At 45.4% G+C, this 25,958-nt stretch overlaps 1 protein-coding gene across 2 annotated transcripts in view; it reads right to left on the bottom strand.

Moving 5' to 3' along the window:
- Positions 1–2,322: 2,322 nt before the first annotated feature.
- Positions 2,323–25,958, bottom strand: part of slc4a2a (solute carrier family 4 member 2a) — a 32,952-nt gene continuing 9,316 nt past the window's right edge. The window contains exons 1-22 of one of the 2 annotated variants that reach the window (XM_085440193.1): positions 22,727–23,031; positions 20,785–20,900; positions 20,318–20,471; positions 17,260–17,455; positions 17,079–17,182; positions 15,435–15,574; positions 13,908–14,088; positions 13,065–13,200; positions 11,969–12,116; positions 11,730–11,826; positions 11,274–11,458; positions 10,959–11,175; positions 10,519–10,722; positions 10,284–10,432; positions 9,593–9,787; positions 7,284–7,493; positions 6,235–6,324; positions 5,987–6,153; positions 3,806–4,059; positions 3,550–3,719; positions 2,846–3,019; positions 2,323–2,568 (exon numbers count right to left, since the gene is read on the bottom strand). In XM_085440193.1, the coding sequence (XP_085296319.1) occupies positions 2,488–2,568; positions 2,846–3,019; positions 3,550–3,719; positions 3,806–4,059; positions 5,987–6,153; positions 6,235–6,324; positions 7,284–7,493; positions 9,593–9,787; positions 10,284–10,432; positions 10,519–10,722; positions 10,959–11,175; positions 11,274–11,458; positions 11,730–11,826; positions 11,969–12,116; positions 13,065–13,200; positions 13,908–14,088; positions 15,435–15,574; positions 17,079–17,182; positions 17,260–17,455; positions 20,318–20,471; positions 20,785–20,838 (3,306 nt within the window). In that variant the 5' untranslated portion in view covers positions 20,839–20,900; positions 22,727–23,031 and the 3' untranslated portion in view covers positions 2,323–2,487. Of the gene's footprint in view, positions 2,569–2,845; positions 3,020–3,549; positions 3,720–3,805; positions 4,060–5,986; positions 6,154–6,234; positions 6,325–7,283; positions 7,494–9,592; positions 9,788–10,283; positions 10,433–10,518; positions 10,723–10,958; positions 11,176–11,273; positions 11,459–11,729; positions 11,827–11,968; positions 12,117–13,064; positions 13,201–13,907; positions 14,089–15,434; positions 15,575–17,078; positions 17,183–17,259; positions 17,456–20,317; positions 20,472–20,784; positions 20,901–22,726; positions 23,032–25,958 lie in introns of those variants that run through there. The other variant, XM_085440194.1, reaches the window with a different exon arrangement.

Below are 25,958 nucleotides of genomic sequence, written 5' to 3'. Positions count from 1 at the left end.
AAACTAAAAAACAAATAGAAACGCGTCTGCTTCATGTCAAAATAAAACCAAATAGAAACGCGTCTGCTTCACGTCAAACTAAAAAACAAATAGAAACGCGTCTGCTTCATGTCAAAATAAAACCAAATAGAAACGCGTCTGCTTCAGGTCAAAATAAAACCAAATAGAAACGCGTCTGCTTCAGGTCAAAATAAAACCAAATAGAAACACGTTTGAGTTTCAGGCCATCGGCGCGAACATTTCCACAGACGGTTCGAATGCCTCGACCTGCCACGACGTGCCTGTTATTACATCAGCAGGCCAGAACCACTTGATGTGAGCCCCTCACAGATATGAGGTTTTCATGGGACACTGGTGACCCTGTACCTGATGATGTCACACAGGTGGGTAGCGGCAGGATCGACATATACAGAAGGAAAAGAGTGAGAGAGCTAAAGAGCCATTACCTGCCTGCCGAAGCCTTGCAGCGTCCCGACCCAGTTGCTACCTGCTCAGGTGTTCCTACTTCGACCTGCAGCTCGAAGCTTCTACCTGCTCAGGTGTGCCTGCTGACAGCCTCCATCAAACATTCAGCAGCGGCTCGGATCGGGTGACTGCGAGCCTCCACGCCTGCTCGGGTTTCTCCGACACGCTCTGACGGATTCATTGTGACGTGGAGGGAGAGATGTTACCATGGCGACCAGGTGAGTCAGGAGGGGACGAGGCAGGTGCTGTAAGTGGATGCAAAGGCTGACTTCTTTTTGCTGGAGCTCCAGCTGTGTGAGATGCACCTGGTAGAGGAACACCTGACACACCTGGTTCCAGAAAATGGCGCCAACACAAACTCTTCACTTTAGCTTTGAGCTAATGTGACCTGTACAGGTGTGCCCTACCTGCCACCCTGTGACAGCCGTGACAAGTCTGAATAAAAGAGAAACCTTTGACCTTTGACCTCTGATCTCTGATCTCTCAACGTCTGCTTTAAATCATTAGGCCGTCAGACTGAAACAGCCTTCGTTCCTTCGTTAAATCAAAGTGCCTTCTCCTTTCCACAATTAACAAAGTGCTTACCATGAACAACACTCGGACCCACAGTGGGCCCTGTCCTGTGGGGTCCCAGTAAAAAGTGGTACTGGATAACGTTTTCTTTCTTTCACACGGTTTAGGGATGAAAACCACCTGCGAGCCAAAATGCATGACTCTGCAGACTGAACTAGAACTCAGGAAACAGCTTTGATGATGAAACGTCACTGCAGAAAAACTCGGGTAAAGCAGCAGGGAGAAAAAAGTCATCCTGAATTCAGGAACCACACAGGTACCACATGACAAAGGACACTCACACAGTGTACACACATCAGGTAACCAGCGAGACAGAAGGACTATCAAAATAAAAGAACTAGCACAGATACTACTGCACACTGGTATATGTGTTTATCTTCTGTCCCTCAGACAGACCCCGGGGGCGACTGGCGTCCTCCTATCCATGTTCTATGGAGAGCATCCTGTGCTGCTGCTTCCGTGTGATTTTCCAGCTGAGACTGACCCGAGGATCCTCGGGTGGTCTTTACCCGCTCTCGACAAATCGCACCGCTCTCGCCGTCTCAGAAAAGCAGTAAATATCAAAGACTCGTCACAGCGCGTTCATAATCTGTTCACACTGCAGCTGTGAGGCAAACGATACAGGAGCATCAGAGCAGAGACAGCAGTTTCTACCCTGGAGCTGATCAGCCGATGGCATCCTGTGTAATACTGTTTATGTGCAATATAGCTTCTTTCTTATGTTGAATGACTGTGTTCAAGCTCATTTTTTATATTATTCTCGTAATTTAAACTTTTAACGACTTTTTGACCGCAGTGTAACAGTGAGCAGGTCAGTGTGAGCATGACAACAATGGTGAACTCCATCACTGATGCATGCTCCAACATCCAGGTAAGGAAACTTACTGAGGTAGCAACTCTGTCCGAATTCTCCGGATCACCAGGGGTACAGCTGGCAGACAACACAACCAAGCCGTACTTCATCAGCCCGGCTGTCGGTGCACAGCTCAACACAAACCATTCTGCCAGCAAAGACACCCACAAATATCTCTGGACCGAGCTGACCTTTGAATAAGGATTCTAAGCTAGCTACCATATGGCTTTAGCTAGCAAGTGAAAAACTGAATCAGTGTGAGATTTAAATACAGTGCAGAATGATATCAGCAGAACCCCACAGCGCCTCTACCGTGCCTAGTGACAACCCACCCCCGTTTACCTAAATCATACATCTGTGCTCGCTGCATCTCAGTGTGACGTTCACCTGAAGCTGCTCAGGTAAGGTAATGGAAATCATGCCGCGTACAATAAAAGACACACAGACTGGTTTGGAGGATAATACTCGTGTTTACTGACAGAGAACTGTTAGTGCAAGCTTTACAACAGGAAGACGCTCTGCGAACAGAAACCCAGGCGTACGAAACTTGAAACGCTACAGTGGGGCGGAGCCACCAATCACCACGCAGTTCCCGCTCACACAGGCATCTGCAGCTGGGAGTACTCGTCCTGCCCCTCCTTCTCCTCCAGAGTGGGCTCCACGTCATCAGCGTCTAGCTGCAGGAGCAGAGGTCAAAGGTCAGGACGATGGCGCAAATGTTTTAATAGAGCTAAAAGCTTTAAGTTTGGAGCAGAAATGGTTAACGACGTCACACCGCCTCTGCAGGTGAGTGCTACCTGTGTTGTTATCACAGCTCAGTGCATTAAAACTCTAACAACCAATAAAAGTATTTTTATCATCAGCCTGAAATCTGATTGGCTGCTGAGAGAATTCTGGTTGAAGATGTGCCGTTCATGTGTAGGTTGGGTTCAGCGATCAGATCGTGTGACTCACGCTCTGCAGCTCTCGGCGGGAGAAGAGGCGGGGCAGCAGCAGCATCCTCACGGGGATGGTCAGCAGCAGCATGAAGGGGAAGGCCAGCGCTGCCGCTGTCGCCATGACGACCCACAGCAGAGCCAGACATGTCAGCTGGACGAGAGTGAAAAGGTGCATCCTCAAAGTCCGCACCTGTGAGACAGCAGAGGACAGGTGAGAAGCTGGGACGGCGGTTCAGACCGATAGCGCCGACGTCGGAGGCTGAAGCTTGACCTGGAAGCTCACCTGAAGGATTCGTCTGTGACAGCGGGGGGAACGTCCAGGTTTCTATATCCTGTTGTGTTTGCCTCATAAAGCTGAGTACACACCCACTCTGATCACCTACAGTATAATACTGACCGCTCTCGCTGTTGTTTGCTCGTTCCAACAGTCGGAGGTCAAACCTGTGGCTCAGCTGAGAATTATCAGACTATCTGGATTTGTTTGGCACAGTTTATAGATGTGAAATTATTTTGTACCTTTATTAATCGAGTATGACTGTCTGCACAAAGCTGGTTACAGTTTGGATATTTTCGTCTGTCTGTACATAATCTGTTCATAACTACTGGGCGACCGCTCAACGCAGTGAGCTAAACCGGCACCCGTGAGCAGACACGCCGGCAATACCTGCATCAGCATGCAGTTTTCCCTGCAGTGTCTGTGAGCCACAGGGAATGACTGACCTTGCGGACGTAGTTGTGGTTGGGGTGGTATTTTGGGGGCATCAGCAGCAAGATGAGTCGCTCAGTGAGCTGGATCCCATTCAGGGACATCACACCCATGTAGAGGAAGATCCCGAACAGGACTGCCAGCGGGATCTGACGCAGAACTTCGCCGATGACGATGGACAGACCTGACAGAGCAGACAGCAGGTCAGACGTCGCAGCAGCACACTGCGAGCAGCAGAAGCGGCACTGATACGCTCTACGGTAGTCGTACCTACTAGAAACGCCACCAAGAAGCCCGTCACCCTCTGCTCCTTCACCTCCTGGATGCGAGGCTTGTCTCCAGGGGCAACGGCTTTACTCATGACGGTCAGGGCATTGGTGTGAGTCACAGACCGAACTGTGGCGGCCGACAGCCAGGGCAGGCCGAACAGAGCCGAGACTCCGCCCACCACCACGATGATTAAAAGATCCACGTGAAAACCGGTTCCCTTCACCAGCATCCTCTCCTTCTTACTCACGATCAACCTGCAGGATAGCGCAGGAAAATGAAGGTCAGGGAAGGAAAACAGAGCAACCTCAAAGACTCAAAGACGAGGCTCAGAGTCAAGTAAGAATAGAAAAGAATAGAAAAGAGAGCCTTTACTCAGGACCAAGAGTCAAATAAGAATAGAAAAGAATAGAAAAGAGAGCCTTTACTCAGGACCAAGAGTCAAATAAGAATAGAAAAGAATAGAAAAGAGAGCCTTTACTCAGGACCAAGAGTCAAATAAGAATAGAAAAGAATAGAAAAGAGAGCCTTTACTTAGGACCAAGAGTCAAATAAGAATAGAAAAGAATAGAAAAGAGAGCCTTTACTCAGGACCAAGAGTCAAATAAGAATAGAAAAGAATAGAAAAGAGAGCCTTTACTTAGGACCAAGAGTCAAATAAGAATAGAAAAGAATAGAAAAGAGAGACTTTACTTAGGACCAAGAGTCAAATAAGAATAGAAAAGAATAGAAAAGAGAGCCTTTACTTAGGACCAAGAGTCAAATAAGAATAGAAAAGAATAGAAAGGAGAGCCTTTACTTAGGACCAAGAGTCAAATAAGAATAGAAAAGAATAGAAAAGAGAGCCTTTACTTAGGACCAAGAGTCAAATACGAATAGAAAAGAATAGAAAAGAGAGCCTTTACTCAGGACCAAGAGTCAAATAAGAATAGAAAAGAATAGAAAAGAGAGCCTTTACTTAGGACCAAGAGTCAAATAAGAATAGAAAAGAATAGAAAAGAGAGACTTTACTTAGGACCAAGAGTCAAATAAGAATAGAAAAGAATAGAAAAGAGAGCTTTTACTTAGGACCAAGAGTCAAATAAGAATAGAAAAGAATAGAAAAGAGAGCCTTTACTTAGGACCAAGAGTCAAATAAGAATAGAAAAGAATAGAAAAGAGAGCCTTTACTTAGGACCAAGAGTCAAATAAGAATAGAAAAGAATAGAAAAGAGAGACTTTACTTAGGACCAAGAGTCAAATACGAATAGAAAAGAATAGAAAAGAGAGACTTTACTTAGGACCAAGAGTCAAATAAGAATAGAAAAGAATAGAAAAGAGAGACTTTACTTAGGACCAAGAGTCAAATACGAATAGAAAAGAATAGAAAAGAGAGACTTTGCTTAGGACCAAGAGTCAAATACGAATAGAAAAGAATAGAAAAGAGAGACTTTACTTAGGACCAAGAGTCAAATACGAATAGAAAAGAATAGAAAAGAGAGACTTTACTTAGGACCAAGAGTCAAATACGAATAGAAAAGAATAGAAAAGAGAGACTTTACTTAGGACCAAGTGTCAAATAAGAATAGAAAAGAATAGAAAAGAGAGACTTTACTTAGGACCAAGAGTCAAATACGAATAGAAAAGAATAGAAAAGAGAGACTTTACTTAGGACCAAGAGTCAAATAAGAATAGAAAATAATAGAAAAGAGAGCCTTTACTTAGGACCAAGAGTCAAATAAGAATAGAAAAGAATAGCAAAGAGAGCCTTTACTTAGGACCAAGAGTCAAATAAGAATAGAAAAGAATAGAAAAGAGAGCCTTTACTTAGGACCAAGAGTCAAATAAGAATAGAAAAGAATAGAAAAGAGAGCCTTTACTTAGGACCAAGAGTCAAATAAGAATAGAAAAGAATAGAAAAGAGAGCCTTTACTTAGGACCAAGAGTCAGTCAAAATGAACGTCCACCCAAGCTTCTGTCGCCCACCTTAAAGCTGAGAAATACAGTAAAAACCAGGACAGGCTACTTCTCATCGCTAGCGTTTCACTGCCGTCCTTTATCATTTGAAGTTCAATGACACTGTCTGTCAGTGCTTGACACTTTATCGGTGGACCCCCATAAAAGTTAGTCAAGATTAAGAATTAACTCCCACGTAAAGTTTCTAATAAAGCCCAAGTGGTGTGTCTAAAATCTGAAATCATCTACGCTGTTATCTGGGACTCCATGAAGATGAGAATGAAGACGAGTATAGCTGGCAGGATGCTGGCGCCCATCATCCAGGCTGGAAACTGCCCATCCGACCCCAGAAGGGAAATCACCCAGCCTCGCTTCTCTGGGCTGGACACCGAGAATCCGCTGGGCACGTTCAGTTTCTGCGAGCAAAGGATGACGGCAGTTATTTAAAGCCCAGTACAAGGTTCCTTTTTTGAGGCTTAAAATGTGCTCTCCCCCACCTGAGTATAGGTGTCCTGCACACTGTAGTCCACCAGCACCATGATGAGGATGGCAATGGGGACCCCAAAGTCTCCGATGATCCTACGGAGCTGAAACACGCAAAACATCATGTGAGAGCTCAGTAGGTACCAGGAAGGAAACATCCAGATGTAGAACCAATGGGGCAAGTGTGGGTGCATCTGAGCTCATTCAGAACACCTGGATAGGAAGTGAAGCTGAGACACCGGTGGAGGTCTTTGGTGCGTTGTTTTGGGTGTACATCGATGGTATCTGACACTGTGATGGTCTATAACAGCTTAACATGTGTACACCTGTATTTACAGGTAACTGTGCTCATAAACACCAGAGCCTATTAGTTAAAGAAGGTGGGTCGTGTGCACACAGTGACCCAGGAGCTCTTTTCAACCTTTTACTTACTTTACAAAATGTTTTTCTTTACATTTATACTGTCAGCTAAGCCACTCCGAGCCTTAATACAGCACAGAAGGGCTGAATTGTGGGACATTGAGTTTTTACATCCCCAAAGCTGGATTTGATCCCAGCAGACATACAGTGGAGAACGTGAGTGTTATGTGTGAATGCATAATGACAATGAAGGACTCTTCTTTGTGGATACCTTAACTATTTACACCTCAGCTTATCTAAACTGTATACTGAGCTGAACTTGCATACCTGCACTCTTGCAAACATGTGCTGTGTTTGTATGAATCGTTGCAGTTACAGTATCTTCCATCATTCTGTCCAATCAGTATATCTCAGGCTGTGAGGATGAATACACCTGGGCAAGCAGCCAGTCTGTCACAGACTTATGCTCACCTTACCACCTGCAGCCAGTTTAGAGTAATCACTTATCACACTGGTTGTGGAGAGAAACCAGCACATTGAGAAACTGGAGAAAGGACCCCCGAACTATGATCCCAGAGTGCTAACCAGCACACCACCGAGCTGCTCCGTGTGTACTTTCAATCTTTTAGATCTTAGCCTGCAGAACCTCGTATGTACTGTAATGTGTATATACCTGTATGTACCTGTGTTTGTGTGTACTGACCCTTCCAGGGAAGAAGGAGCTGTTCTTGAACTTGCGAAGGTAGAAGGCGATGAAATACGTTCCTGCCATGAGGACCAATGACAGCAGAGCAGTGTTCGGTTCTCCAACAACTTTCCCAGGATTCCCGGAGGCCATAGTGTAGTTGCAGTGAGATGGAGATTCAGTGTTGTTTCCATGGTAACAGTTATGGAGTGGATGCTCCTGAAAGATCTGAGAAAGACCACCAAAGAAGACATTGGCTAAAGTGTCTGTAACTACTTGATGGGCAGCAGGAAGCACTGAGTCTGTCTTGACCTCACAAGACGGAGTCTCCCATCTTCCACCCCTCACACCCAAACTGTTGAGATTGAAATGAACTGATCAGTGTTAGCTCCTGAAGTGCCTGAGCTGTTTCAGACTCTGTTTCCCTCTGCCAAGTGTGTTGAGTATCTACAATGGTGTGAAAAAAGTGACACCTCCCCCACCCACCCCCCGTAGTGATTTCTTTATTAAATAGGTCCTGCTTGACAAAGTTGAGTTGACCAAAAGATCCTCAAAGGCCAGACATCATGCTGTGATCCAAGGAAATTCAGGAACAAATGAGAAACACAGTAGATGTCTCAGTTGGGAAAAGGTTATAAAGCCATTTCTAAAGCTGTGAGACTTCAGTGAACCACAGTGAGAGCCATTATCCACAAATGGCAAAGACAAGAACAGCGAGCCTTCCCAGCAGTGGCCGGCTGACCATCCAAGAGGTCACAAAAGACCCCATAAGAACATCCAGAGAACCACAGGCCTCACTGGCTTCAGTTAAGGTCAGAGTTCATGACTCCATCATAAGAAATAGACTGGGCAGAAATGGCATCCATGGCAGAAAACCACTGCCGAGCAAAAAGAACGTAAAGGCTGATCTCAGTTTCCCAGCAAACATTGTGAAGATGCCCAGAACTTATGGGGAAATACTCTGGACTGACGAGAGTTGAACTTTTTGAGTCCCGTTACATCTGATTTAAAAGTAACACAGCATTTCAGAAAGGGAACATCATACCAACAGTAAACTGGGTGGTTGAAGTGCAATGTCTGGGGCTGTTTTGCTACCTCAGGAACAGGAAGTAAATGGAACCATGAATTGTGCCGTCTACCGAAACATCCTGAAGGAGAATGTCCGGCCATCTGTTGGTGACCTCAAGATGAACCACACTTGGGTTCTGCAGAAGGACAATGATCCAAAACACACCAGCAAGTCCACCTGTGAATGGCTTAAGAAAAACAAAATGAAGACTTTGGAGTCCTGACTAAATCACGACCTCAATAAGGTGCTACCCTCCAGTGTTGACGGAATTACAACCATTTTGGCCATAAAACACTCATTGTCAGTTATCACAAATGATGATGACAGTTGTTGCTGCTGAGGCTGGCCCAACCAGTTATTAGGTTTAGGGGCAATCACCTTTTCACACATGGCCATATAGGCTCCCCTTAATCACCATTCATTTAGAAACTGCATTTTGTGTTTACTTGTCTTTGTCTAATATTTAAATTTGTTTGATGATCTGTTTCGGAGACCAAACAACCAAGAACATACAGGCGCAGGTATAATCTTCAAAAGATGGGCTTTATTATATCCCAAAAAAGACAAAGTTACCCCCAAAATTCAAAATATTGGAACCAACTAAGAACTAAGTCGGCCCATGAACTCGACTAAACAGAATTCTACTAAAAAATAATCTCGTAAGCCAACAAACTGACCTGCCCAAATAAGAGACAGCTCTATTAATATAGCAGCTGAATGAACCATTTTAAACATCAGAGGTGAAAATGACAAAGCTAAACTTAACAGGAAGAAACTCTATCCCCCCTGTGTGGTCACAACTAATGGTTAAGTCCAGTTTGTTGGCCTCTGCACTTAAACCAGCTCCACCCTCAGCCTCCTCTGTTACTCAAAGCAGGAAGGACCGGAGCAGCAGCCAGCTTTCTCAGAAAGACAGAAAGTGATTATTACAACATATACCCATAGTACCATGAAAAACAATACAAAGTAAATTTGTTACCAAAATTGAACACTTGTGTGACAAACATTTAGAAAAACAGGGAATCGGGACGGGGGCCATGCTGGATGGATCGTGTGGACCGATCACAGTACATCTACATGACTCAAAGGTCCTTTTGTACTAAGCAAGTATCAACTCTATCTTCTGCTGAGCTACCTAAAGAAAAATGGAGAACTATGAAGAAGATTCTGCCTTCGTTTCAGTCCTCATTTTCATATCCTTTGAAAGAATATCTAAATGAAAGAATCTACGAATTACCTGAAAAACTTCTGAACTTACCTTGATCAGCTTGGCGAAGGTCTCATAGATAAAAATGAGAGAGATCAGGAAGGAGAAGATCTCCTGTGTGAAGCGTGAAACAAAGCGAACGAGTATGCTTCCCTCGAAGGCCACGGTAAGGACAACGATGAGCACCAGCCAGAGACCGATCCATGCCCGACCCGTCAGATACTCGATCCCATTAACTTTACAAAACTACACAGGAACAAAGAGGAGACAGGTTTCAGGAGACAGTCTGAAATACTTTGGTCTGATGTTGCTACAGTGGACAAAAAGACTGTTATCATAGATTAGACTGTCCCCATCTCAGCTCAGCCAATGTCAAGATGCTGGAAAACTGAACAACTCTCAGTAATGATGCACAAGCTTCTGCTGAGTTCTTTCACTTTTGTCAAATTTCTACAAAATTAAAATGTAGATCTAAATTAGGTTCTGTACATATAGGCACTGTCCACTGCAGAATTTGAAAGGCTGTTTGCAAACAGGAGATCACCGGATGTAAGTAAAAGCTTTTTTTTCAAGCTGATGTGTTCAAGGTCATTTTGATCGTTTGCATAACTGAGGAGGAAAAGACAATTTCAAGAAAGCTTTGAGTCAAAAAGAAGTAAATCTACAAAACCTTGAGTTTAAAACGTTTCATTTAAATACAGGTTATATGCTGATGTGTCGACTTTGTGTCAGGCAATCTCACAGTGTAGAAGGCCTCTTCGAATACAAGCAGCGGTCCGGAGAAGCCAATCACCAGCAGCGGCTGAGCTCCCAGCACACTGAACACAATGCCCTGCAACGCAGTGGCCACTATCAGCTCCGACACACCGATCAGACCCTCCGTTTTCTCACCTGCAGGGATGAAGATCACAGATCCTCATATGGATCAAAGGTAAGGCGGCCTTTCTTCAGCCAAGCCTCGCCAGGTTCAGACTTACCAAGCAGTCCACCAAAGGTGATGGCAGGTGACAGTGCAGCAAAGTAGATAAAGATAATGGCAGCCATACACTGAGGGTTTAGAGCATCTCGGATGTCGCTGAAATACTGAGGATAGCGCCGCATAACGTCTTTGATGAGGCCTCCAAACAGACGACCTGACCTCCTCAACGGCTCATCACCAGGTTTGGAGGGAACAAGAGAATCTGCAGGAGAAGAGCAAGATTCTTTAACATTTTTGCACTGACATTAAAGCTTTTAGGAAACATGAATATTTTAATATTTAGGGAATAAAAAACATTTACCATAAATTTAATGCTCCAGGAAAACGGCTGATTCAGGCAAAACTCCCATCAAAAACCTGTTCTTTCAGCTCTTTTTCAGCTTTTATTACTCAGCTCTAACCTGCTCCTGAAACTGGACTCAGGCAGCTGGGGCTCACCTTCGTCCTGCTGAATGCTGGTCTGTTTCTCCTGAAGTTTGCTGCTCTGCTCCTCCCTCTTTCTGAGCATTTCTCGTTGGAAGTGAGCCACTGAGTGGAGCAACTCGTCACCGCTGACCTCAGAGGGCGGGAGGACGATGCTGCTGTCCAGAAAGCGGTTGATGGCTGTCAGCAGGTCTTGACGGTCGTCTGCCTGGTACGCCGCCTCATGGAAGTTCTAAAAGAACAAAAAAGATTGGACCTCATGATAATAGATGATGCTGATTAATATCTGGTGCCATCAGGAAGTATCTTACACAGTCTGCTGGCACTCACCTTGTCAGACATGAGTGTTGAGATAGAGCGTCCAATCTGATGGTAGTCAATGTTGGCAGTGGGCGGGCCCAGCAGGAGGAAGAGGAACCTAACTGGCACAGGAACCTCCAAGACAGATTCCAGCAGAACTGCCTCCTGCAGTCGCACAAACGCCATGGATGGCTGGTCCAGGAAACCCACACTGCCTGCAGACACATGAGAATGATGCACTGAACCCAGCGAACATGCTCCTCCACACGGCAACACATGACCAAGAAGGTTATGCATGTCCATGTTCAGTCCTGTGAAAAAGGTTTTGGTACTAGGGAAGTGTAAGTCTTTGATTTTCATCTTTCTCCTTGTGCTACCCAACTAGTCTTTAAAGATACAAGGAGATACAAGAAGCCATGCAGCAAACCCTCCCTGAGTTTTCTTTGTTGCTAGTGTTTGCACCGGTGTGATCGGTGTGATGCATACCTACGAGGACCACAGTGGCCTCAGCTCGCTCTGGGATCTTCTCCATTAGCTTTACCTCATGCTTGGATCTGGAGTGACAGACCTGTGGGACTTCTCTCTGGACAAGCACAAAGTGAAGTCAGTGCCATACCAACAGGCTGACCTTCATGTCCAGCACATACATCTGACACCAGGCACTCTGAGGTGGAGGCTTCAGCTGTCTGATTGCACAGCATCTCCACCTAAAGTTCAGTTTTTACCTTGTTCTTCTCTCCATCAGCCTCCTTGTGATTGGTCAGGTTGATGCAGGGATCAGATTTTCCATTGTGTCTGTCGATAAGGTTGGCCATGTTTGCTGCAGAGATGTTCCTGCTGAATAAGCTGTGATCTTTCTCATCGCTGGGGTGACTGAGGAAAGAAGAAGAAATGTGCTCAGGAAAAGGCTGGATGGATGGATGGATGGATGGATGGCTGATGGATGGGTGGGTGGGTGGATGTTTGGATGGATGGATGGTTGGTTGTTTGGATGGATGCATGGATCGGTGGGTGGGTGGATGGATGGATGTTTGGATGGATGGATGCATGTTTGGATGAATGGATGGATGGATGGGTGGATGGTCGGTGGTTTGGATGGATGGATGGATGGATGGATGGATGGTTGTTTGGATGGATGGTTGGATGGATGGATGGACGGATGGATGAATGGATGGATGGCTGATGAATGGATGGATGGATGAATGGATGGATGGCTGATGGATGGGTGGATGTTTGGATGAATGGATGGATGTTTGGATGGATGGATGGATGGATGGATGTTTGGATGGATGTTTGGATGGATGGATGGATGGATGGATGTTTGGATGTTTGGATGAATGGATGGATGGCTGATGGATGGATGGATGGATGAATGGATGGATGGCTGATGGATGGGTGGATGGATGGCTGATGGATGGGTGTTTGGATGGATGGATGGGTGTTTGGATGGATGGATGGATGTTTGGATGGATGGATGGATGTTTGGATGTTTGGATGAATGGATGGATGGCTGATGGATGGATGGATGGATGGATGTTTGGATGGATGGATGGATGGATGTTTGGATGGATGGATGGACGGATGGACGGATGGACGGATGGACGGATGGATGGATGGATGGGTGGATGGATGGATGGATGGATGTTTGGATGGATGGATGGATGTTTGGATGGATGGATGGATAGACAGATGGATGAATGGATGGATGTTTGGATGAATGGATGGATGGCTGATGGATGGATGGATGGATGTTTGGATGAATGGATGGATGGCTGATGGATGGATGGATGGATGTTTGGATGGTTGGTTGCATGGATGCACCTGTGACGGAGCAACAGAGCTCCCAGAACATTGGCTCGGTCTTCAGCTTTAATCTGATCTGAGATCACCATCTGTTCCACCACCTGCTGAGCAATCCCTGGTAAAGTCTTCTGCTTCAGATCCAGGAGTATGGCCCCTGAAACCACACAAACGTGAGAGGGTTGGGAAGTCAGCGATGGGCGGCGTCTGTTTGCTTTGTCTCGTGTTTATTCCCTTTTATTTTTCTTCCATCTCTGTAAATCAGTAACTTGTAGATGTTGAATATGGCCACAGAGTGGAGCCCCCTCCTGCTCCCTGAGCTGACAGTTTCAAACACTGATACAGATTGTTATCATATGTAACCAGTGAAATTCTTTTTATGGAGGCCTGACATATATATATCACAGTGGCATAGTCCTGGAACCAAATAGTTTTGACAGCAGCGCCCAAACAATATCATTGGCATTTACACCAAGGTGACCCAGAAAGTGAAGTTTTTTCCCTGTTCATCAAGAAGTCCAGCACTGCTGCCATGCATACCTATCACAAAAAGTCCTTCAATAAACCTTCTTGTGCAGCCATCAGCTGATTGATCTTTAATATAACTGCAACATGGGGAAAGCTGTTATTGATAACTACTTTGATTCTGTATGTGAATGTTTCATCTTCAAGTTATTATGAAAGCTAACTGAATTTAATCTAAGGCTTCAGATTAGCAGATGGTGGGACTTGAGTACATGTGTAGCTCCTGAATGGGCTTCAATCAAGGTAGAGTGGAGGAGGCGGCCCTGACTTGGCCATATACACTCACAGACAGGAAGCTGTCCACCGGAGGGCAGCAGAAAGCCTCCGGCTCCTCCTCACCTTGGGCCATTGTTTTTCTAAGCTCCAGCAGAGAACGGAAGGACAGGGAAGCAATGTGAGGTCTCCCCCAGCGCTCTGTCTCCTCCTCCACCTCCTCCTCAAACTTGATCCATCGAGCCGTCTCCCTCCACTGCAGCTCCTGGTTCCTGTCGATCACCAGCTCGTTCAGCTCCACGAACACCTGGAATCACAGAGGACAGCGAGTCTAAAGAGGACGGCGCCATGGCGTGCGCTCATACACAGAGACTCTAGCCAACGATGAAACATGTCAGCACTGAGCTCCTGAACATTTTCACAGAGAGCCGGACTGATGAAGCTCCACAACAGTTACAGATGCTACTTCTTCTTCCAGCTGCAGTAATCTTCATCAGCACATATATCAGTACATCACTATAATAAAGCAAGTCAGAGCACAAACTGAGTCACTGAACACGGTCAACAGAAGCTAAGTCAGTTAAAACCAGAGCCAGTCCAGAGTTACTCTCACATCTGTCACATCTGTCGACCTTCATGTTCACATATTAAACCTAATGCTGTGATTAAACAGGCCCAAAGCAGACTAGAAAACTGAAAACAGGACCAAATGGCTCACATGACCGTTTTTTAATTTGGCACAAATGTAGTTCAGCTGGTGTGTTTGGTAGAAAATCAAACATAAAACAAGAGAAATCAGAATAAAACTAAAGAAAGAGACAAAACAAAGTTAATCCAAACTGAAGCTGGCACGTTAAATCACTCTACCTTATTTTGTCGACTCTTTAGGTCCAAACCCACCATCCTGAAGACTGGAGCACACTGAGTGGAGAGAGGAGCTCGCCTCAGAGTTTACCTAGCTCTACCTGTCTGACTCTGCCTGTCTGACTCGTTCTCATTAAGACAGAGTCCAGTTTGTCACCTGTTCACAATGGCACCTGGATTAACGCACTCAGACTCTCGGCTCATCTTTCGTCCCTCCTGTCAGCCTCACTCTGGTTGTTTTGTTGTGAGAATCACATCATGTGGACCACCTGAACTGGCTCACATGAACTCACCTGAACCTTCTTTAATCAGGTTTAATCCCACAAATACATGACATTCCTGTAAACCTTGCGCTCTGTCGCCAGCTTCAACCTGTGTGTGCGGGATTGTTCTAGCAGAGTCGGATAAACACGAGTCAGAACTTCCACAAAAACGCAGCAGTGACCGAATCCGCGAGGAGCCAAAGTAAGAAGTCAGTGAAGGAAGTGCGAGCTGAAGTAAATCAAAAGAAAAGCACGAAAACAAACTCATCAGGATCAGCTGCCAGCAGTTTAGTCTCAGTTTAAGTGAAGCTGAAGACGATTACATTTGAAACATCAAAATTAGTCAAATCAGAGGGAGTGAGTGAAAAGGGTCAGAGGGACAGGTGTTTAAGTTGAAGCAGCAGGATGTGTGGTTAGAGCACAGTTCAAAGGTCAGGCCTCAGAGGGTCAGAGTGGTGATGAGGATTGGGCTCAAAGTGTTTATGTTTCCTATAATAATGACTGCTCCTTAGCCCCGCCCTCTGACCTCATGAGGTGTACGGTCCGGTCGCAGGTGCTGGTTTGACCAGCTGACCGTCGGATCTTTGGTGGCGTGGACGATCGGTCCTCTGGAGCTCCGCCTCACCAGGTGCCGTCGAACGGCTGGAACGTCATCTAGTCGGTGACCTGCGGTGGACACAGATGTCCCATATTTAATGCTGGCTGTCACAAAGCTCTCACACCAAGCGCCACCCTGAACCAAACAAAAACTGGACTTTAAATAAAGTGTCACAGTGAAGCTGAGGTGAGGTCACAGCAGCTGTCAGAGCTATAAAGAGAAAAAGAGGCAACAGTTACAGTTACACTGATTATTACTTTCTTCTGACATCAGTGAAGAAATACGAAATCCTTCTGACTGGGCTTATATCACAGTTCTGCTCTGAGCACTTAAAGCACTTCACTATCAGCCTCTTTGAGCCGCTCACACATTCGTGCACGCTCTGTTTCTACATTATTACGTTTTCTAACAGTTAGTTGTTATGCTGATGGAGCAGCATAACAACTAACTGATGCTCAGTGTCCCGGAGCCGGGCATCCTACTTTCTTACCACCTACTTCCTGACCCACAGGAAGCTCACCCTAAACTTCAACGACCGCCATGTTGGGGACTGTCTGTCCTCACATTGTGGCTGTGTGACCCAGAGTCCCCACAATGATGCAAATCCAGAACACCCTCACACACACACACACACACCCTCTCATGGGAACTTTGCGCAGTCTAACAGGATTTCAGGCTCGGCTGAACATCAGCGAGAAATCATTTACAAGAGAGTCTGACTGTCATTCGATCGCCTGACACACACACACAGGTGTGCCCACTCAGCAGGTGAGCAGAGTTTAAAGTTTCAGTAAAAATTAGATTTTCTGTGAAAGTTTCACACCATTTATTTTTTCTGGGAAAGAATCATCAAAAGCAGCCAATCACAATCCAGCGATGAACTCAGCTGGCTGGCCCCCTCTACCTGCCTGGTGAGTGAAGCTGTTAGTGAGGCAGGGTTCTGCTGACAGCGAGCATGTTTACGAAGGAGAGCGGCGCGGTCTGCTAACCCTGACCCACTCGTGCTCCCACACACAGGTCATGTGACCCCCCCACACCACACCACCCCCACCCCGACTCATGCAGAAGCTTTATTCTGCAGTTTTCTTCATGGACCACTGATAAAAGGTCACATTTTTATGTCACCTGTGTGAAAAGTTTATCCTACTGCACGTTTTACATGCAATTCTTCATACCGCCTGCAGGGGGTGCACTGCTCGAAAAAACAACACTTTTAGATAAGATAAGATAACAGATAAGATAAGATAACCTTTATTAGTCCCACACGTGGGAAATTTGTTTTGTCACAGATGGACTTCAGTTTGAATTATTTTTACATTCCTCTAATCAAAGACAAGCATTAAAGGAAAAAGAACAAATCCTCTCTCTCTCGTGGATTGTAATGAGTCTGAATGTACGACACACACATCAGAATAAGAATCATTTATTGACCCCGAGGAAAAGAAAACCTGACCACAAACGGTCTGTGAACCACGTGTCCGAGAGAAACTCGACAAGAAGAAGTAACACACAAAGAAATTAGCGTTCTGTTGCTTCAGAGTCAAGTCACATTCAAAATGAGCTCTGACTGACTTTTGATGCCATCCAGGTCCACAGACGTCAACGTTTCGGACTCGTCGGCATCTGCAGCGCTCATCATGGTGCCGTTGCGATTGGACGAGATGGTGGTCGGATCACTGTGAGGGGGGAGGTGCCACAGGTTAACACTAATAAAGTGCAGGAAAACACGTTACCTGACAGGTGTGCCACTCACTCGCCATCAGTTTGACTGTAGGCCTCCTCCTCCTTTCCATGCTCTTCGTCCTGTTGGTCTTCATCTATGGTACTTGCATTGCTGGGGGCGGAGCCTCGCCTACACTCCTTCCTCCCCTCGGCAGTTTTCTTCCTCCTGCTGTCGGTGGGTGGTTTGGAAAGAGGGTGATGGACATGGAGGGAAGAGTGGCGGTGTTCTGCGACAGGAAGACAGTTTGGACTTTTAGGAGGAGATCAGAACACGAGAACCTGCTCAAGAACCTGAAAATCAACAGTCACATCTAGGGATGGGTATCGAAACCCGGTTCTTGTTGAGAACCGGTTCCCACTGTTTCAAGTCCTTGGAATTGTTTGCCATTTTTGCAAACGATTCCCTTATCGATTCCAGTCGCCCCGAATGACGTCACCACGTTGCGGAGCGTCATTTACCTGGCAGGAAACACGGCGCCTAAGCGGCTCAAACGCTCAAAAGTTTGGTTATACTTTACGAGAACGGATGACAACAGGGCAACTTGCAATACTTGCAAAGCAGAGATTTCATTTAAGGGAGGAAACACTACGAATATGCAAAAGCATTTGCTCACAAAACACGCGATGACCTTAAATGAATGTCGTGTTTTTAATTCCGCTCCGGACTCGTGAATCTCAACCCAGCAGCAGCGGTAACGTTTGCACGTCCTCTCCCGTTAATGCGGCAGGTAAATAATCAACTAACAGTGCATATTATGTTAGCGCGATCTGCCTTATTACAAACCTGCCATTACTGTGCATTTAGTGACCATGATGAGACAGAGTGTGGCTCAGATGCTGGCAGCTCTCGCTGCAGTCTGCCGGCAGCGTCTCCTTTCAGGCAGGATAGACTAATGTCACCGAGCAGTGACTCAGTTTGTGGTCAAAGGCTTGCACCCGTTTGCCACAGCAGATGATTTTCAGTAAGTGAATGTGTTTAATTGTAGGCAGGGACATTACTGGATATTCTTGTGTAATTGCTACAGAATAATTTATGTTATACTTTGTTATTGCTACAGAAGAATATTTATTTTATTATTTTACATTTACAATGTTTTTCCCGGGGACCCTGTGACACCCCATTGAAGAGCCGCAGGCTGGATCTCTTAAGATCTCACTGCTGGGTTTGTAAGGCCATATTACTCCTACATTTCTATCTTGTTCAAAGAGAAGATATAAAACAAAGTTCTAAGCTAATCGACCTTAGTGTTCTCCTTTTTAAAAAGAATCGATGTGAGAATCGATAAAGAATCGAATCGTTAAACAGAATCGAAAATGGAATCGGAATCGTGAAGATCTTATCAATACCCATCCCTAGTCACATCAGTTGGCTTCATCTCTGATGGTCTCCTAGCCTCCTAACGTCAGCCAACATTAACGTCATGCTGCACAAGCCCAGCTTTGGGCTTTCCAACAAGAGCTTTCCTTTCAAATGAATTCCCTTAAAGAGATTCTTTGTTGGCGATGTCACACTGACCTGATTTCACTACTGACTACAGAGATGTCTGTTTTTAACACGGAAACCTTTGTATTATTATTATGCACAGTCTGGGCAATGAGCTATCCAAAGCTTTTAACTCTTACAGGGATTAAATGTGTAGTTGAACTGTTCCTGGCTCTGGTTCTGTCCAGTTTGGATCCCATTGGATGTATGTGGCACCTGGCATCCACATATGTGGACATCACATTTTGGGTTGTCTAGACCAAAATACAAAATTTTGCTCTACAAGGGCCTGATTTCCACTTACGAGGACATTATACCGCCTCTGTTCTATCGAAATTTAAAGCAAATATCCTCAAAAGTGGATCTCATTTCTCTCAGAAACAAAAATCAGGTAAAAAATCTGGTAATTCTTTGTTTTTACATTAATCAGGTCCCAAACAGCCCAAATGGCAAAGAGAATTTAAAAATGCATGCCATGAAAGAGTTCGGGTCTTAGGAGGTTAAAGCACAGGGTCAGAGGTCATCATAGCTTGGGGCTTGGACCTTAAGGGGTCAGTGAACCTGAAACCTGCGTCTAACACTGTAGTTAGTTGACACTGAGTTGTTTGCAGGCCTGCCAAGAGATTCAACCTTTCACCTGGGTCTGCTGCTGGGGCCTCCTAGGAGCCCCACCTAGGAGGTGTTCCTGGTCAGATACCCTAACCACATCAAATGGTTCCTTTAGATGCAGAGGAGTAGCAGCGGTATCCTAACCCCGACCCACCACCCCAAACGACCATGCACCTCACCCTATCTCTAATGGAGAGCCCAGCTACCTGAGAAAGTAACTCATTGCCACCACCTGTACCGGGGACCTCATTCGTTCCATCATTACCCACAGCTCGCAGCCATAGTTGAGGCACTGAGATCAGCTGGTAAATTGTCAGCTTCATTCTTAGCGCTCTCATCGCCATAACCGAACAGCACAGCAATCACATAAGTGATGATGATGATGCTACATCACGCTGTTTCTCAATCTCCCTTCACTCATGAACAAGATCCCAAAACTAGAACTCCTCGACCTGGGGCAGTAACTTGTTCCTCACTGTATTTGACCCTTTTCCGACTACAGACTATGGCCTCAAAGTTGGAGGACGGATTCTGATTCCAGCTTGTTCACACTCCCCAGTGCAAATTGGAAGTCATTGCTCAGAGCTGAAGAAACCAAAGCAGACATGAGATCCTGAGACCGCTGGTCCACAACCAGGATGAAAACTAACAGGTTCAACCTCTCCAGCACCCTGGTACGCTGGTTTTTATACGTAAAGAAAACTAAAGAAGTTGATATTATAGACACAGGGAACATGAAACACCTGGGACCTCCCAATTCTCAAACCTATTGACAGACAACAGGCCTTTACAACACCCCATAAAAGATACCTCAAAGAAACTTTACTGATACTTCAAAGTTTTAAGAAACTCTTGGTTAACCAAACTTTATTAAACCCTCTTAGAACCTATACGAGCGGTCCAAATCCTGGTTTTAAATCCTTTCAAAGGCGCATGGAGAAAATCCAAACGGGTCTTTCCGAGGTCTTTTGAACCCGGAGACATCTGGATGTCTTACCTTCGATGTCCTGTTCATCATAGACTCTGTGTTTCTCTGGCGGGCTGCGAGCTGCAGGACAAAGGATCTGCTGAAAGTCCTGAACATCAAAGGCCTTGTTTAGATCTTCCTCTTCTTCTTCATCAGCATGACAGTGTGGAGGAGGAGGAGGAGACTGAAGATAGAAAACACTAACTGGTGAATTAAATGTTGTGAGTCTTTCATGAACATAGCTGTTTCCAGCTGTTTTCAGATCTCGGTGCTTCCTCTGCACAGGCAACATTTCCTGTCTTTAACTTTGTTTTTAACGCAAACACACAACAACCACAAAATAAAAAGTAAAGGTGAAGGTTTCCAGCCAATCAGAACAGAGGTAGCTCACACTGACTGACACAACTGAACAAAAAGCCCAGACAGCAAACTCCCCCATAAGTGATCATTATCAGATCGATATTATTGATCGCTCATCGGTTTCTGTGGAAACTCACTGCAGACTGACTGAGGGTGTCACCAGGACTCGCTGAGCTCTGATGATGGCTCATGGCTCCCACAGGGGTCGCAGGTCACAGAGCTGGATATTCAGAAGCAGGTTGGGCAGCAGAACCTGGGGAGGGAGGTACACTGGAGGTCAAAGGTCAGGTTATTTGACGCTGTTCAGTAAATGTAAGAACTGAATCTGTTTACGAATCTGCTGATCCTGAATCTCAGAATGTGTTGAAACCTGAAATGTTTTGGCCCGTTAATCCTGCCGCTCTGAGCTGAAACGCTCTGATGTACAGAGTGTACGTCGAACACACCGTGAAACTTCAGCCTTGGTTTTTGGTCAACTTACACAATTTTAAAGGGTTAAAATTCAATTTTTAATTTCATGGAACCAAACATAAACTTAAACTAACACTCAGGACTGACTCTGCAGAAACCATGAAGCTTAATGTGAGCAGCTTCATGGGGGAACCTTGACGTCCATGTTCAGGCAGCTTGCTAATGTCCCAGCTCGCTTTAGGAGGGACGCCGGAGCTTAGAGCTTCCTGTAGGGGCTCATCAGACCTGCACGAAATCGTGAAATTGTGGTTTCTGCACAGACGCATGAGAGCTGAGGTTTCTATTCAAGAGACGGCAGACATCTCTGCAGCTGAGTTCTCCAAACCAGCACAGGGAAACATCCAGATGGATCATCAGGCCAGAGCTGAGTTTGAGCTTAGGCTTACAACTTAGGAGATGAATTTTTTAAAAATATTTGATTCCTTTAAATCAAATATGTTTGCATTTAAAAAATCAGGTCAGAAGATAACTAAAATAATTCAAGAATCTATTATTTATGTGTACTAATTATAAATACATAGTAGTCCTGATATAATCACATGACTACTAATAAAACTCTTGTAATTAACGCGTCTTGGACCTCTGTCTGTGAGCAGACAGTTCAGATCAAAATAAAACTCTCACGACATGCAAAAGGTCAGAGGTCTTTAATGATGCGACTGCGAGGGTCAGAGTGAGGGAGCAGGCGAGCTTCGGAAAAAGTCCTACGACTGTCCGTTCCAGCTGGTTCCTCGCCCTGACCCATGGTCGATGTTCCTCCTGCTTTAAAAGCCTTTGGAATGAAAGACTGTTTGACAGCCTGTTCTCATGTATGTGACCTCTTGTTTTAGCTCCATCCCCTCAGAGGCTTTAGCTTTCCTCATGGTTAAATAAGCCTCACACTGACTCACTGCTCCACTGTGTGGCACAGTGCAGAATTACACAAACACCTGTAAAACTTCAGGTGAGCTCTCTTCAGTGAAACAGGTAAACCGAGTATTCAGATCCTCATGATGCTTTAATTCACTGTCAGACATTTTTGAACAATTTTAATCAGAAATTTACAAAGAAAAAACATCTTTAATGCTTCCTGTAACCTGCAGAGTGATTCTTGTCTTACGTGATTATAAATGTACTGCATCTGTCCAGCGTGCTCACAGGCACACTGGTGCAGTGAGGAGAACAGGAAGCTTTTTCAAATAGATTTGACTGTAGTTTTGCACCTCTGTGTGATTTTCAGCAGGGCCGACAGGTGTGCTGGTGCAGGTACAGACAGTCGGGTTTATTAACTCGAAAACGTTTCAGGATCTCTGTGCAGGAAGGAGAAACGTGCCACAGCTCACACAGGAACCTGCTGTTTCCCACAGTCAGCTCGGCTAAAAGTTCAATTTTCATTTTAGAAGCAGGAATAAAAGCAGGTTTGAATAATGACATCATTAATTGTGATTTAAGTCTCGGTGCAGTTTCTCAAACTCAGAGCAGGAGCAAAAGCACGGTTTAAACTGATCTGGGCTCAGTGTCACTGCCACCGAGTGTGTGTGTGTGTGTGTGTGTGTGTGTGTGTGTGTGTGTGTGTGTGTGTGTGTGTGTGTGTGTGTGTGTGTGAGCAGGAAGAGAGTTGGAGCCTACCTCAGCGTCCTTGCAGCTCTGAAAGAGAGAAATTATAATGCAAAGTCTGAAACCAACAGGAAGAGAATGGGTGGGGGGGAGGGGGGCAAATGGGGGAGGGTATGGAGGGGTGGGGAGGTGGTGGTGGGGGGGAGAAGAAAGAAGGTTGAAAGGAGGAGAGGAGGCAGAGAGAGGGAGCAGAGAGGAGACGGACACGCTGCAAATGAGGCGCTCCAAACTCTCCACAGAAACCTGATCAGCTGAAGGTCACCATGGCAACCGCACTGTCACTCAGTGCTTGTCCCGCCTCCGTCTGCACACACACACACACACACACACACAGCTGCAGATTGTCCGATGCTGTCTCTGATGACATCACACAGACAGGTAACTCCCACCTGATTCTGTCCAACCAGCACACAAAGCAGGTGACGGAGCATTTCTATTGGTCAGTGTGATCATCTGCACACGACAGCCTGAAACTCTCTGACTGATTTCTGCTGTCTGACGAACACAAAAGCAACACTAGGACCTGATCTGCAGAGACCTGAGGACAGGGCCGCCATTCAGAGTCCGGCCTGATGGTGCCTCACTGCTCTAGACTGTATATAAAAGATGGACACAACCCCTGTGATGTCACAGAGCCGGGAGTGGGCTGGAGCCAAGCTTCTGTCTCACTTTCATAGCAAACATCCTGAAGGTGGGCCTGATAAAGATGAAGATGATGAAGTCAGAAAGTCAACTTTTATTTATACACCACAAAGTGCATCACAGCAAAACAATAAATGTAAAAGATGAGTTTTCAGTCGTTTCTTAAAGAGACTGACGAGTCCACTCGGAGCTCCAGAGTCATTGAGGTGAAAGCCCGTTCAGCCTCGTATACGGTCAGCAGGACCTCGGGGACCTGCTGGGGACGTATGGCTGCAAAAGGTCAGTGATGTAAGCTGCTGTTTGTCGGTACAGAGCTCTAACAGTCAGAACCAGCCGCATCAGCGACGCCGTCCGTGAGAGTAAGATCTGTTCTCACAGCAGCGTCGTGAACAACCTGCAGATGCTCCGGCGAGTTTCTGCTTGCACCAGTGAACACTGACTCACAATAATCCAAACGTGATGAAATAAATGCACAAACAACGATTTCCAGTTCACAGCACGACACAATGGTACAATCTGCCTTAAATGATAAAACAAGAGTGACCACAGATCTAACATCCACAGTGGGAGTCACGAGTTACCCAAGTAAGTGATTAATGGGCTTTCACTACGCTGGGCACAGACAAGGACCTGTGCTTTATCTGCATCAGGCTGGAGAAGGTCATCCAAGGTTTAATGGAGTCTAAGAAGCTGTTTCAGCATCTGCAGCTTTTAAAAGACTTAAAAATACTAGTCTTAGCCTAAAAGAGATATAGAAGGGCAGACCATCTGCACAGTGGTGATAGCACACGCCCTTAAAGGTGCTCACAATGTACTGAAGTGGGAGCAGTTGGAATAGAAACAATAAGGGCCCAATACACAACCTTGATGATGATGGTGAAAGTGTTTTTCAAGAAAGTAAAGTCATCAAGAAGTCACACAGATTTGTCTGATGGAGGCTGTAACGGGGGTGGGGCTGGGTGGAGCTACAGGATGCTACGGTCTCTCTGACAACCACACTGAGACCGCCACGGTCACGGGGAGAAGACGCCGTTTCATCGCCGTACATGACTCAATTTAATAAAAATAAACTTGTGGTTTGATTGGACGAAGCTGCTGAGTGACTTACTTAAAACTGATCTTCCAGCTGGTCTAAACATTAAGGAAACGAGGCTCAATGCTTCTGCTAGCCTAGGATACACTGGAGAAAACGCAGCTCGGACTCAAGGTCAGGCTGTTGCTTTCCTGCCTCTTTTGAAAGTGTAAAAGTAAAAAGTAGTCAGAAGTAAAGTACAGATACCTGAAAAGTCTACTTAAGTACAATACTAAGTACAATAACAAAATATTTGTACCTCATTACTGCCCACCTCTGGAAACCACCGAGCAAAGGTCTGAGGATTAAGACTCAGGTGGAGCTGCAGCATTACAAACTGTACCACGTGCAGAACAACACAAACCTTATTTACCTTCAGATCACCGTGCCAGTTACCATGGTTACTGTGGCACGCTGGTAAATGCCCGGTGGCTTCTTAGTTTCATTCAGGCATTAATCGGACACACTGAGCGTTTTATTAGCTCCAGACTGAGCAGAGAGACGTCGCTCGCCGTGTGCGCACTGCTGAGAAACAGAAGCTGAGTTCACTTCATTTCTGCTGTTTCATGGAAACAGTTACTGAGGACCAATAAGTGGGCTCGCCTCTGAACGCTCAGCGTGACACTGATGAAGAGTTTTGGGACACAAGTTTTAGTAATATCATCATTTTAGCAGTATTGCAGAAAATGTTCCTCCTCCTTTAAAACACCAGAAAGATATGCTTTACAGACTGTTATCGTTTCTATGACCTCCATAAAACAAGAACACACACTGTGGTGAAGCTAGACCAGCCTTTTGTAGTTCGTCTTCTGCACATTGTAGTTTCAACACGCCAGACTTCCTGTTAAAAAGACACCAGTGTAAGGTTGTTCCAGTTCTAAGTGCACGCCTCTTCCCTTTTCCTGAGTCCTCAGCAGTTCTCCTTCTCACCTTTGACCTCAGTGACGTTTTCATCGAGGTCAAGGAAGAGCGTCAGGAATAGGAGACATGAGGGACTTCTGGAATGGGTCTTGGGTCTGCAGTGCAGCTGTACTCTGGTATCTGACTAAATACTGTGTTCTCTTGTTTGTTTTGCTTACTTATAGGCACTACTTACTCTTTATTTATTGAAGTACAAACTTTTGTCACGTTAACATGTCATTTTCAACAGAGATGTGGCCGAGATAAGACAAACAGGAAGGTTAGATTCAAAGGCGAGGAGATATTGTGTCTCATATTGTGTTTGTTCATAAACCTGCTGCTAATCAAACTGGGGCAGACTGACTGTGTTATTTAAAGGCTGCATGAGAATCCTCTGCAGGATGAACAGGCGAGTTTGCTGCACTGTGATGGGTTTACAGTAGAGTGTGTGACTTGATGTTCGCTCGTGGTAGAATATCACTTCCTGTTCCTGCTCAAACACAGCGGTGTTTCTGAGTAGCTTATCTGCTTAGCAATTTAATTAAAAAACTTTTAAATACATTATTTTTTCATAGTATAATCTTCACGTGCGTCATCCGAAGCACACTTTCTGTGTACTCACTACCTAAT

This window comes from Copadichromis virginalis, linkage group LG18 (assembly GCF_057382275.1).
Source record: "Copadichromis virginalis isolate Kocher_CV1m ecotype Utaka linkage group LG18, C_Virginalis_male_GT1.1, whole genome shotgun sequence".
In the NCBI taxonomy this organism is placed as follows: domain Eukaryota; kingdom Metazoa; phylum Chordata; class Actinopteri; order Cichliformes; family Cichlidae; genus Copadichromis; species Copadichromis virginalis.
Note: the sequence above shows the minus strand (reverse complement) of the source record. Positions and strands in the feature narration are given on the sequence as shown.